The sequence below is a fragment of the Grus americana genome, chromosome 4 (assembly GCF_028858705.1).
Source record: "Grus americana isolate bGruAme1 chromosome 4, bGruAme1.mat, whole genome shotgun sequence".
Lineage (NCBI taxonomy): Eukaryota > Metazoa > Chordata > Aves > Gruiformes > Gruidae > Grus > Grus americana.
The window spans coordinates 13695653-13709470 of NC_072855.1; the positions used below are offsets into that span (position 1 = coordinate 13695653).

Genomic DNA, 13818 nt, shown 5'->3' on the forward strand with positions numbered 1-13818 from the left:
AATTGTTTTAATTCATCAAGGGATTTGGCCAGAAATGTTTTAATAATGGGCTTTTCATCAAAATAATAATGAATCTTTTTTGAAATTGAAGCTTTTGTACGAATGGGCCTATTTTAACAAAGATTTTGTGGACAAGATGGGAAGAACTTTATTTAAAACCAAAACAAAGAAAGTATGAGTGAACAGTTCAAGGAGAGCAAATTGACCAGCTGAGACTTGCGTGGGGTATAGGAAGCCCATTTTCAGGGATCTTGGGTAGCCAGTAGAAAGAAAAGAAATCCTGTCCCTGACGTTCTTTTGGCTGAAGAACAGACAGACGAGACAAGGAATGATGTGGAAGGCAGAATTATTGGGGAAAAAAAAAAGAGAAGCAGAGTAACTAGCAAGGGCATAGTTTTGGATTGATGTGTCCCAGTTTCCTTTGATATTGGTGTTAGATGATGCAGTGCCTGCCATGGGGAGGACCTTGTCAGGTTCACTTTGATGCACGAATAGGTACTACTTAATGATGTGTTTTCTATCTTAATCCTATTGCTTCAGAAGTACATTTTTATGTGAGATTTTTGAATGATTTTTTGTTGTCATGCTGGGGTGGAGGTAGCAGGAAATTTTGGCAGCTAGGCAGTAAGACAAAGCTAGAAGATAGAAATGAGTGGCGGAGCCGAGTGGAAGACTGTTGAAAGTTGTATGAAGAAATTCAAGGAAGAAGATACGGTACAGCGCAGTCCTGAGTGGCACAAGGGTAATGTATGCATCTCTGAGATGAGAATAGAGTAGGCTCTAGTACCTGCTACAGGTGATGAGAGACTGGAAAAAAACTTTCCTTAACAAGAAAATGAAGTTTTGGAATTCACAACTGTTTAAAGCACTGAGAAAAATTTGATGTGTAGGCTGAAAAGGGAAGGAAAACATTAAGGAAAACATGAAGCTTGCTCTTGTAAGATTATTTTAGGTATTCTGCCTGTGTAGAGGAACCCCATCACATCGCACCACATTATCTTTACCATTTATATAGCAACAGTCAAAGCAAACCTGTTTTGTCAAAATCCAGCTTTGTGGACAAAGTCAATACAGCTATGCATTATACCTCACCCACTGTGAGGTATGTTACAAGTACAAGGTTTTCCCTTCTGTCGGTAAAACACACAGTTACTCATAGGTTACCTGTAATCTTAATTTTGATGGGGAACATTTACCTTCATCATAAAATTTGAATTTGCTAACCGGGAACCTGGCAAAATCCTATGATCAGATACATGTAGAGACCGAAGTGTTGTGGCTGTCTTTATGGTAAGTTGTTACTTTATGTGGCGTGCCAAGCTTCGGTGAACATTAATCTTGTAAATGTGTTTGCTTATGGTTTTCATATTAAGCCAGCAGAGAGAGAATGAACATAGACATTGTCTTTAACAGTTTTGAGAATTTCCAGCGTAACGTGCAAACACCAGTAGACTTGTTAAGAATTAAGTGTTTATTATTAGTGATCAACAATTTGTTACTATTATTGGGAGAAAAATGGAAAAATAAATTGATGCATTGCTGATGACTGCTTATCCATCTGTAACTACGCTGCGTGGTATTTACTTAGCAAAGATCTTAATTCTCACTATCACAGGATGAAAGAGCTGGAGCTGTCACACAAAACACTTCTTGTGACAATTGATCAACTAAATGTGAAGTTGCACCAGGTTGAAAATGCAAATGTGCGTGTTAAAGGGAAACTGCAAGACATTCGGGAGGACCTGACCAACTTGGTGAGGAGGATATTGTTTCAAATGGCCTAGTTTAGCTTTTCTTTGTGGTAATAATTTATAAGTCAATCTCCTCTCCAGTGACCTCTCCTGTTTTTAAGCAATAAATCATCTCAGCCTTTCTCTTTTTATACATCCAGAGGAATCAGAAGAACTTTTTCATCTTTTTTGCCCCACTTTCTATTCCTCTTATGTTTTTGATAGCACTGCCATCATTCCTCTCGTTTGGGCCCTTAATCATTGGGATGTATGCTACTGGTCCCTTTTTTCTCCCCAGACCCCACTCAGCGCGCTCCTTCTCCATAGGTCAGACCTTTTATTTTTCTAGCCCCATAATAAAGTATTCTTTGGTTCCCTACCATATGTGATACAAGAGCACAAAACAGCTGACACAGCTCGCTTTCTGTACAAAATGCATCTGCTCAACCCGTCATCTGGCTCTTGAATCAGTCACACATTTTCAAGCTGGCCCCCACCTGCTGTTGCATCCACTTTAAGGTTCCTGCTTAGCTTTGTGTCCTCTTCCAGCTTTCCCAGAATGGTTTGGGTCTTGCTTCTTTCCTGGGATGCAGGATAATGTGGGCCGCCACTCTGCAGAGCCCTGCCGGTGTGAGCCCTCCTCTGCAGAGTGCCCTTCGCTGGGGCAAGCTCACCTGCTCCCTCACTGCCAAGAACATCCCGTTGACGATTTCATGCCCTTGAAACTCCCTCTCCACCGTGTCTGGTCTGAAATTGTCAGTTCTGCAGTGGAAAGTCTTCAGTTCTCCCGAGTGCTAGTACTTCTGCACGTAAATGTTACATATCAGAAAGGTCAGCTGTTGGCTGATAACACGTGCAATGGGCATTTTTACCTAGTTTGCACAGCTCATTGGATGGATAAATGAAAATAGAGAAGGAATGAAAATTATTCAGGGATGGTCTACAGTGAAACAATGTCTTTTGATTCTGTTTATCAAAAGATACACTTTCATTGTCTCAGCTTTAGAACTCAAAGTTGAATAATCTGACAGGACACTACTACCATGCAGTACAACTCATGAGTATAAACAATAGTCTTTGCGTTTTTAATTAAAAGTGAAATGTATTTTTTAAGACTTAGGAAGCTTAGACATACGTATATTGCCAACAGTTAAGCAAACTATTATCCCACACCGACTGACTTTCCATAACATTTGAGCCTAGTGTTCCTCCTGTCCTGTCCTTGCTAGTGAACCACTCAGACAGAAAAATACTGGAAATCAAAAACACTGACCTAGAGAAGTGCCTGAAGAAATACAGTAATGTCTCTGTGCCTTCAGTCTTGCTTCAAAGTTGCCACAACGGCACTATGATACTGGTGGCTCTGTCTGCTCAAGGCAAGGGCAGCGTGTAAATCATAAAAGCCTCCTCTGTCTTTCACTGACATCTTTCACCTCTGTATGTCTCTGTTCAAACACACTTTGGTGCAAATGAAAATTCTAAAGTCCTTCTCAAACAGGTTCAAAAGGCATCTGCTCCTTTCTCCTTTCCAGAGGGTTCATCAAAGGAGGTGGCAGGTATGGTGGAGGGCAAAGGGCAAAAGCTTTGTCCCTGGAAAGCACGTGTTCTGTTTTCTGTAACAGAACCACAGCTGCTCTGCCTGTAGCATCTCGGTGCCACGCTACTGTCAGTGTTAAGGATATGTTACTGTATAGTTCAGACCTGGTTGTATTAATTCCATTTCAAAGGTTTCTTTTGATTTAATATGTACTGTATAACATGCAAAAGAAAGTGTTTAAAAATTTCCTATATTTTATGTAGTAGTAGACGTGGGTGAGTTTGTGTTTTGTTTGTGTGTTTCCTACTGGGATGTTTCAGTGATGGCTGAAATGACAAAACATTAGGTCAGTTTTGCTCTAAATGCAGGATTTTACTGGCTTTGACAAATTTCTGCTTACGTAATTCCTGAGTTTTCAGAAAAAAAGGGCAGAATTGTTGCAAAATTAAGAAGAATGCTAAGGGCAGAAGAGATTTAGAATTAAGATGTTAACCATACAACTCACTGAAATTGTAGGTTGAAAACCAAGAAAAGTCAAAGAAGAAGCAAAAGGAAAAATTACATTGGCTCCAGGAGCAGCTGAAGACAAAAGATGATGAAATAAAAAGCCAGTCAGTGTATTTTGAGCACTACAAACAAAGGCAAACACAACAGACAGCAGTGCTGAGAGAAAGGGAACATTACCTTCGGGGTGAGATATCTAGGCTGGAAAAGCAAGTCCTAGATCTCAGTGCCCATGTTGCTCTTTTGACATCCAAGTTGGAAGAGGGAACGGTGCAGTATCTCCAACGGAAGCTGGAATCAGCATTCAGTGGGACTCAGGGCTATAGATGCTCCGATGTGAAAGTAATGGAATTGAAAACTTGCATTGAAAATGTGGAGCATGACATGAAAAGCCACCTTGAGACATTTCAGCAAAATCTGAAGTTCTTAAGGGAAAAAGAGGAGGACAACAGAAGAGAACAGATGGACCTGCAGACTGAACTCCAGTATTCCCAGGACATGGAAGACTTTCTCAGAAGAAAATTGGAAGAATCTAGCCATCATATTTATAATCTGAAATTATCTGAAATCAAACTGCAGGAAAAAGTGGCAGAGCTTTTGAATGAAAATGAGGCTTTAAAAGATCAAGATAGGGTGAAGTCGAAAAAGAAAGAAAAATATTCCCAATTTACAAGATTGGAGAACAGAGACAACAGTGTTAACCTGGTAAGTAAAAATAAGGCTTCTCGTAATTAGCTTTTATCTTTATATTTCTGTATATTTATATATACTAGATTACACTTGTCATTAGACGTGCAATCGAGATGTAAGTGTGAGGCTTTTTCCTTCCTGTATTTGTTGCCTTTATTTCTGTTGCTGCATTACTACTGCACAGTGTCCAACTCACACTCACTGGAATCGGTAGTTGGAGCTTCATTGCATCAGTGCTTTTTATTAGGTGCACATTGAAGGCACCTTACAAATCTTGTTTCCTTAAGTTTTTAAGTGATGTGTCCAAGGTAAAAGGTCTCAGCTGGTACTAGAAGCAGAGCCCAGAAGAACTTCCGAGACCTCTGTCTCGTGAACACCATTCAGTGGAGGAGTATACACATGGTTGGGTGAGTTTTCACATGTTATTCATGCCCAAATGCTGAAGAAAAAAGCATAGCTGACAATAAATCATGTCTATGAGATTTTCTGGATAATGGTGAACAAGGGAAGATGGATACAGTATTCATGACTGATTGTGAGTTGAGATATTCAATGGTTTGCAGCTCTAGTATCGTGATATGCCCTGAATACACTGAATAGGGCTTGTTTGCTTCAAGCACTTCTCTCCAGGACTGCATGGGAAAGCTCTGCATACGCTGTAATATGGCATTCAGCTTCTGCCAGTTAATTTTGCTGACAAAGAACATTTCTTTTCACAGAGAGGTCTCAAACAAAGTTTTATTCTTTATGCATTGAGGTGGAGGGTATTTTTATTCTGATTTGTTAAATAAAGTGAAATCAGCTAAGGCTCACACTGAACTACCCTGTTCAGATTGTGACCCGATATCCTAAGAACTCTCCTGATTTTAACTGCAGTTAACCGAGAGGTAATGGGCATGAACAAAACCCCTTTAGTATAGGAGGACAATCAGACTGAGTACTTTCAGAACCGGAAGAAGGTAGAGAGGATCTTTTGTCTGTAAAAGCTGGAAGAAATAAAGACAAAGTGTTTAACCTGGCAGTTGAATGCACCTTTGCAGACGTGGTCATTTTTGTACCATTAGTGGCTCTGCAGTCCCAAAGCAGCGAGCTCCCGGAGGTTGTCTTTGTGTGAGAGAGAGAAAGTGGTAAGATCATTCTGCAGTAACTGGCAGCACGTGGGTGACCTTTATGGAGAGCTCAGAAGCCATGCCTCACCACGTGCGTCTTTGTAGCCACCCTGAGGTGGCAGGAGGACGGACTGACTGCTGCTGCTGCTTGTTTTTATACTTAGCTGGAACCATTGCTACAGTTACCTCAACTAGTGAGTTCACTTTTTCTTGGGAATGAGGACTAAGGTTTGAAAGTATTTTAAGATATTTCTAGGGAGACTTGCACTGAGTTGTAAACAGATACAACAACCAAGTGCACTTTGAGGGGAGTGCATAGCTAAGATGAGGAGTGAGGGCTTTCAGAGCCAGGGAAGAAGTAGTGGAGAATTACTAGTGGTTTGAGAAAAGGAGAAAGTAAATGTTGAGTTATTTGAAGGTGTGAAAACAAGATATATCAACTGACTAATTGCCTGAGACTAATCCAAAAAGTCTTCAAGAAACAGGACCAAATCTCTCTCATTCTATGCTGTACCCTAATAAAAGGTTATTTTTTCCTCTACACAAGGTTTTCTAACCATTTCTTTTCTAAGTATTAATTTACAGCTGTGCTGTCATAGGAGGCTACCGAGTCTCTATTACCCAGTCTTTGGTATAAATGAACAGGCTATAATTTGTGTTAAGCCAGTTTACTTTGGTCTCTTGCACCATAGATTGTGTTCCTTAAATGCTGTGTATAGCATCAGCAGCATCAAATCTTGTACCTTCTGTGTTTCTGGTTGTCTTTTCCTCCTCTTTTGGGACTGCTACTAATTCACTTGGATTTTTCTAGTAGAAAAGGCTTGAGATAGCAGGGAAAGTTTCAATATCTATGATAAAAGGAGGAGGGAGACATCTGGTGTTGTACAGTAAAACTGAAGAGGGCTTTTTTCTCCTCATCCTGTGTTTTACTAGCACCTATTAAAATAGAATTTCCTAATCTCATTACCTTGATCTTGTATTCAAGCCAAAACAGTTACAAGAAAAATCCTATTTGAGCTCATCATACTCCATCAGTAGCTATAAAAATGAGAAATTGTGTGCAATATAAGAAAAATTTTCATGCTGTTACTTTTCTGGAAAGCTGCTTCTATATATTGTTTCAGTGAAAGAGTGAATGGGATTATTTGTCTATTTCACAGCCAGGAAAAAAGTAATTTGTGAAGACAGGCTTATCAGACTCCTGTGAAATACACGTGGTGTGAGATTCCTCAGTAAATACCATGTCATTCAAATGCCAAGCCCATCAGTTATTCTTGAAAACTAGCCTTAGTTGTTATTGCATCTTCATGCAATAATATCTGGTCCAATTAGGGTTTTTGTTCTGGTACTGTAGAGGTGAACTGCCTCTCACGGAGGGGTGTAGTCACATAAATCTTACCAGAAGTATGAATTTCCAAATTTGGTATCAGGATCCTGTCTGCAATATTCCAACTGCAGCCTATACCTGAATGAAAAATGCACGAAAAAGCAGCTGGTTCCATGTGGCTGTGTCTTGATTCGTCAGATAGTTTCTAGATGTGAATGTTAAGGGTCTGTTGAAGGTGTTGGTGAAAGAAAAGTATGAAGCACGAAGCAATGTACCTTTCTACAGCTTTCACATGACAGCTGACGTCTTGATTTCAATATGATGTTCCTGGCATCCAAGCATTTTATCTTTTACATCATTTTGTGCAACTTTCTTTTGACAGAACTCATATATCAATACAGAAAAGATATCTGGGAAGAAAGAAAAGCAAACTTGCAGGAAAGGAAAATGAGTGTTTCAAGGAATTAACGTTAGCTTCAATATTACTGAGAAGATGAAGGAAGAAATCTTGGAAGTGTGGTTTCCCCTTAAGTCATGCCACCTAGCAAAGATCTCGTAGTAGAGAACTATAATGTGGCAGCTGACTTGGGTTGAAATCAAAATTATTCTCACTGGTTATCCTGTGGAAAATCAGGTGGCTTCTTCTGACTGACTATAGACTGAAGACTTTGAAGTCATTGCCTTTCCCATCTGTATGTAATTTTAAAGTGCAGCTCAGCCCAGAGTGACCAAGTTTGTTTTCTGCTGGCATTGGATGCAGAGCAGTGCAGGAAGAAAAAAGTGACTGTGTTTTCTGTTTTGGCTACCACCTCAATTGTGTGTTTTATTGAGAAATCAAACCTGAGTCTGTTCACTAAAAATGAGCGTGGTGCATGGGAAATGTGACGTGCTGTGTATCAGGCAATAAGGGCGTCTGCTTCATACCAGAAATTGTCACGCTTTCCAAATTCAATCAGGGAGTCAAGATAAATGTCAAGAACAGAATATGAAATTTACAAGTAAATTATCAATAGAAAAGAAAACTTTATTCAGAATGTTTATCCTACTTTGAGTTCTTCCAAACTAGGAACAGTTGTCTTTGTAACTGGGCACTAAACTATTCATCTCATTCCCTACTTGATTGGACTTTCTTTTCTCTTTCTTCATGAGCACATCATTTAGTCTCTCTTCTAAAAGTGTTCCATCCATGACCTAATATATTACATGCTTATTACTCAGATTTTCTTCCTTAACTCTTTGTAAAGAAGGAAACATTAGGGGGAAGTGTAAAACCAAGACATTTACTAGAAAATGACAAAATGTTGGAATGAGAAAACTGTATGAAATAATAGCAATTATAATGAAATAATGAGTCTTTTGAATGTAAAATAGCAAAGGAAATTTATGTGCCTGTTCTTCATATCACAAACACTGTATATTTGTAATCTGGGTTTTTTCTTTTCCTCCTCCTTTTCCCATTAAGAATGGAGACCTAATCCAGGATGGCATTCAAAATCTGAAACGGGGAGCAGTATTGGATTCACCCAGAAGCAGAACTACCCAAACTCCAGTAGTGCTGCTACATGCTGAAGAGTCTGGTATGAAAATAAACTGGAATTTTTGCTTTCATTTCTGTGCAATAAAAGTGAAGATTACTTCATTTGTGTGGTGTGCATGATTTAGAAGGTATAAGACCTTCTAAACACCACCTAATCTGGAAACTGTAGCTTGGTAAGGTGAAGCAACAACTATTTGCCAGTATGATACTAGCATTTAGGTATGAGCTTTCTCAAGAAATCCTAGAACTTTCAAGAAGCTATGGAGATGAGGAATTAGGGGATACTTCGCATCACCTGGCTGAAGTGTAGTGTTTGGAAGTGCTCTACAGCAGTCAGATTTGCTTTTTTAGACCAAACAACGTGAAAGTTCTGATCTTGACAAATTGTATCAGGTAAATTCTTCCAACATAAAATAATGGAAATTTTATAGCAAATTTCAGTGTATGCAAATGCAAACCTCTGCTGAATAATATTAACCTGTAAGTTTAACCTGTAAGTTTTCATCTGCCCACTGTAATGAGATGTATTTTTGATTTTCAAATGCTTTGAGGACTGGGAGGGGACCCCAAATATACCTTATTTTAGAGCTTAGTATTTATGTTTTCTTGTTAAGTTTGTTTTCTTGTTTAATGTCATGCTTATCTCTGCATTATTGGTGATGTACGCTTCTGGTAGAGAAGGTAGTTTTGAGCATACGCTCACTTAAATACTTTTCTATTCAAAACATCTGGTCAGATGGTTTTGGGTCTGTTTTTCATGTAACTATCTGGGAGTGACATTACACTTGTCCAGTGCTTTACCATAACAGAAACACCAGGATGTAGCTGTGATGGGCTAAAGCAGATGGAGGAGCTACCAGAAGAACTTCTACCAGTTTTGGAACGCAATTCCAGTGCCTTTTCAAAAGTTGCTGGTCTAGCTGAGATTGAGCAGGTGAGAAGAAAAGTTACCGCTATTCTTGCTGTCTCTGTGCACGTGAGTCTGTGAATTTTGGGATAAAATGAAGCGTTGGTGTATTTAAAGATGAATATAAAAATAGTTTTAAATCATAGCTACTAAAGATGTTATTCAAGATGAATACAGGTGTGCACCGAGAAAAAGATTGACTTATTTATACCTTATTTGTATCATTACTCTCATTGCAAATCTTTAAATAATTTGAAAACTCTTTATATGGAAATATTTTTTTCTCATCTGTCTGTAATCAAGTATTTTATGGATAAAGTGAAAAATAAATTATGATTAGCAGCATAGAATGATATATCTTGGTTTATATTTTTCAGTTTGAAACATTTGTCTTTTGCTATTACCAGGTCACCCTTGGAACAAAGAGGGCAGGTACTCTAGAAGATAGTTTCACTTCGTTCCGATGTACCCCAAGTTACTGTGCAGCAAGACTGCTTCCCCCTTGCTCTGAGAAGTTAACTAATGATGAGACCAGGAAGGAAACCAAAGATGAAGAAAACTTTTCTCTATCAAAGGAACGAGCTATAAATCTACCAGCAAAAGTGTTCCTTGTTTCTATGGTTGAAGCTTTGATGAGGAAGAAGCTTCAACTTACCTTGTTAGAACCTGAAAGCTACCACATATCAGCTGTCACCACTGTGAAGAAAGTGAGGAGTTTGGATTTCTGTGAGGGCAATACCAATCTTTGCTCTGATGGCCTCTGCCTTGTTGCAGAAGGAGGATTTTCTGACAAAGCTTCTGCACTTCTTTGTGGGCAGATGCCTTGCACTGTGACTGAAATTTTCACATCGTCTCTGGAAAAACACAACGTGGAAAAACATTGGGAAAACAAGCAAATTCTGCCAAAAAGCATATGTGAAAAAAAGTGTCTGGATAAATTTGTTGATGATGGAAAGTATCACAAAAAAATCTTTAGAGGGAGAGCTAAAGGAGAAGAAATACAGAATGACAAAGCCCAACCACAACAGGTGACCTTTGTTCCTGAGGAAAGTTCCAAAGTTTTATTTAAAACTGAATTGATCAGGCATGGGAAGCAAGGAATGAAAACCAAACGCAGCCTAGGTAGCCCACAAAATTTATCCGTTGATTTTAAAGACTTAAAGAAGCATTTTGAAAGGAGCCCTGGACTAATGGAGGAACAAGGAAACCTCTCAGAAATCTGCATCTCTGATGTGAATAGGGTATATAATGGAGAAGATGTAACCAAACTAGAGGAGAAAGGAGACCAACCTCAGAAACCAACTCACCAAACACACCCTTCCAGAAATATTGGCCTGAAAGAAAAGAAAGACCAGACCCTGAAACTATGTGAACCATATGAGAAGAATTTCTCATGTCAAAAAATAGCTGCTGAAAACATGCACTGTGCCTACTGTCTGAATTCTTTTTGGTCAGAGGAAGAGAGGTGTCTGCTAAACATATTGTCTCCTATGCAGGAGAGTGCTGTGTGTTTAAGCAAGTTGTTCCTGCCAGGGAGCAATTTTTATGAGTCTTTCTGTCATCTGTCACCACTGGAAGCTGGTAATGAACGAAATGTGAAAGTATATGCACTGGAAAAAGTGGTGGCTGTGTGTTCTCAGAGGCTATTTCTACTGATGCAAGAGAATGAAAATTACTCAAAAAAAGTCTGTATATTACAACAGGAGAATGAGAGATATGCTCAGATGATGTGTGCACTGGAAGAGGAGATGGATGCGTATTTTCAATACATTTTAGCGGTAGATGAAGCTAACATTGTTTCATTCCAAAACTTACTTAATGAGAAAGAAGTTGCTGGTGGATGTTATAATAACTTATCAGAAGAAAACACCATGAGCCCAGGAACATTTTTTGTTGAAACCTTCTCTAAGAACCTCTCATATGTTGAAGAGAAAAATAGGAATTCTGAAAAAGACTCATTGACAATTACATCAAATAAACTTCCCAGGAGTATTTTATCCCTGGATGGAAGGAAAATGAGATATTTCCAGCTGCTTTCTCACCTGAAAGAAGAGAGAGGCAGATGCTTCAAAGAAATAGCTAAATTATTACAAGACAAGGAGAACTATGTGGCAAAATATAATGAATTAATACAAGAGAGAGGGGGAAATTTACAAAGAATATCTCTTTTAGAAGGTGAAAAGGAAACTTTATTGGGATGTTTGGAAGAGGTAAAGTGTGAACAAGACAAATACAGGACCTTGGTTTCAGAACTTCAAGAGTGCAAAACCAACTGTTATCAAACGATTTTTGATTTACAGGAGGAAAAACATATACTGAAAAGAGAAATAGACAGAATCAAGAAAGAAACTTCAGAACAGCTGAATGAGTTTCAGAAAGCAAATGCAAACTTTATTTTAGAAAATACCAAATTGAAAGGATTAATGTTGTCTTTGGGTTTCACCTGTGAAGAACTGAGAAAAGCTAAAGGTTTGGGAACAAAGGAAAAGATAATAAAACTAAAAGAAGAAAGTCAACAATGTGGTCTTAAGCCAAAGAAAGTTGAAACAGCATGTAGTGTAACTCAGACTGAGGAAGAAGGAGTTCTGGTTGTAGACGCCTCAAACTATTTCCCCAGAAAAGAGGTAAATAGTAACAATGAGGATTGTTATCAAGCAGGATCTTCTAAAGAAAGGGGGAGAAATAAATGCCATTTGGAGGACAAAACTAAATTAACTTTGTAATATAAAAAATGTTGTAACCTCCTGGAGATCTGATGTGCTAAACTTAACTTTTAAATAGAAAGCAAAATACCACAGAGGTTTTTTTCCTGAATGTTGTACTAGAGAATTTTAAAGTGATACAGCAAGATACAAAGTTAAAAATAATACTTAAAGAGTGCATTTTCCAGGCCATTTTTAAATTATTTATCTTCTTGCAAGAGTAAAAGCTTATGGTAGAGCAAATTAATTTCCACAAACTTCTGTTATAACGGTGAAGTATTGAGGGCTGTGAAACAATCATGTGTTATTGAAAAGTATGCACATGTTCACTTACTAACTTTTATTCTGATGGGATCTGTATTTTTTTACTGTTTTGATTTTTATGAAACATATGCCTAAAGACAGGATCTTTATTTGGAGTGGATTTCTCATCCATGTTTTTCCTCTGTAGTCATTAATCTTACACCACAGTGAATTTCTATGGAGATTGCTATGTTCTTGTAAAAGCAGAATTATTACTTCAGTTGAGAATAATCAACAGGGAAAAATTTATCTCTAATATCTTGATTTCATGCAAATGTTTTTAGTAATTCAGATAGCAGGAAACCCTATATTATTCTGTGAAAACCTGTGTGCCATTTTGTATGGGTGAGAGGAGTCACATCTGTCTGTTGTGCATCCAGGGCAGCACGTTTGAAAGCTACAGTGTGATGAAAGAGCAAGTCAAAAAGGCGAAAGAGGAGCTAAAAATACAGCAAAAGGAATTAGAAAAATCAAAAAAAGAGGTAATCTACTCTGATGTGATTCTGAGGAGCAAATATGTTTTCTTTCTTGTTTTCTTACATGGCTGTCCTTCTTTCTGCCAGGATTTAACACTTTTACAAAACAGGGAAGTCTCTGATCTGCAGAACCAAAATGCACCTCTCTGATCTTTTAGTTAAGTGATGAATTACACTATCATTCGTGGTTGGCCAGAACTTCAAGTGAAGCTGCATTCCTGCACCACATTTTGACAGAAGCTGAGTGATTAATAAAGACACACAGAACAAACTATCTGCTGTGGCCATCGCTGGGCAGGCTGCTTCCCTCCCCCTTGCTAGCAATGCCGAGGAGTAGAAGCACTGAGGACTATGGCAAACCTGAATTCAAAGTAGTTTTTGAATGAGAGGCAAAATGATGTAAAATCTGGCACTGTCAAAGGGGCTCGCTGTATCCAGTGATGGTGCAAAGCATGCACGCTGCCCCTTCTCTCGACATCTATGTAGTAAACACAAAGTCCAACACCGCTTACCTGGAGACATGTTTGGATGGCTAGTTCTGTGCCTGTGTAAGGTAAATCTGCAGACTTAATACCAACCGAGGAAGATTTTAGTATTGTGCCTTTCCGAATACATTAGCTTTTGCATCCCTATTTTTACCGAACAATCTCCACTGCATGCTTATCTAAGCAGAATGTATATTGCTTTTATGGCAAGCAGGTATTTATGGGGCTGTTTCATGCAATAACAGGCATTGCTCAGACTCCCTGCCACTGGCAGTAACGAGTGTGCTGAATATGTAAAAATCAGTAGTATTTTATACGTGGTGGGTGTACAAAATGATTGTCCTTTGACAGATGCTTTATAAGACTTCCCAGATTTCGGGTGAGGCAACTGGAGTGAAGGGGTAGATTTGGATGAGTGATGGATGGTTAGGTAAGGACTTCTGACCTTGTAATATGAACATGAAGAGATCATTTGATTTTTATTTATATTTTAAAATCTGATTAACTTTGG

The 13818-nt window shown here is 38.5% G+C and overlaps 1 protein-coding gene across 4 annotated transcripts in view; it reads left to right on the forward strand.

The window, feature by feature from the left end:
• Positions 1-13818, forward strand: part of C4H4orf50 (chromosome 4 C4orf50 homolog) — an 84356-nt gene that overhangs the window by 1954 nt on the left and 68584 nt on the right. For all 4 annotated transcript variants that reach the window (XM_054825236.1, XM_054825234.1, XM_054825235.1 and 1 more), the window contains 6 exons: positions 1616-1754; positions 3784-4476; positions 8360-8474; positions 9244-9368; positions 9749-11965; positions 12727-12828. In XM_054825236.1, coding sequence (XP_054681211.1) covers positions 1616-1754; positions 3784-4476; positions 8360-8474; positions 9244-9368; positions 9749-11965; positions 12727-12828 — 3391 coding nt within the window. The remainder of the gene's footprint in view (positions 1-1615; positions 1755-3783; positions 4477-8359; positions 8475-9243; positions 9369-9748; positions 11966-12726; positions 12829-13818) is intronic.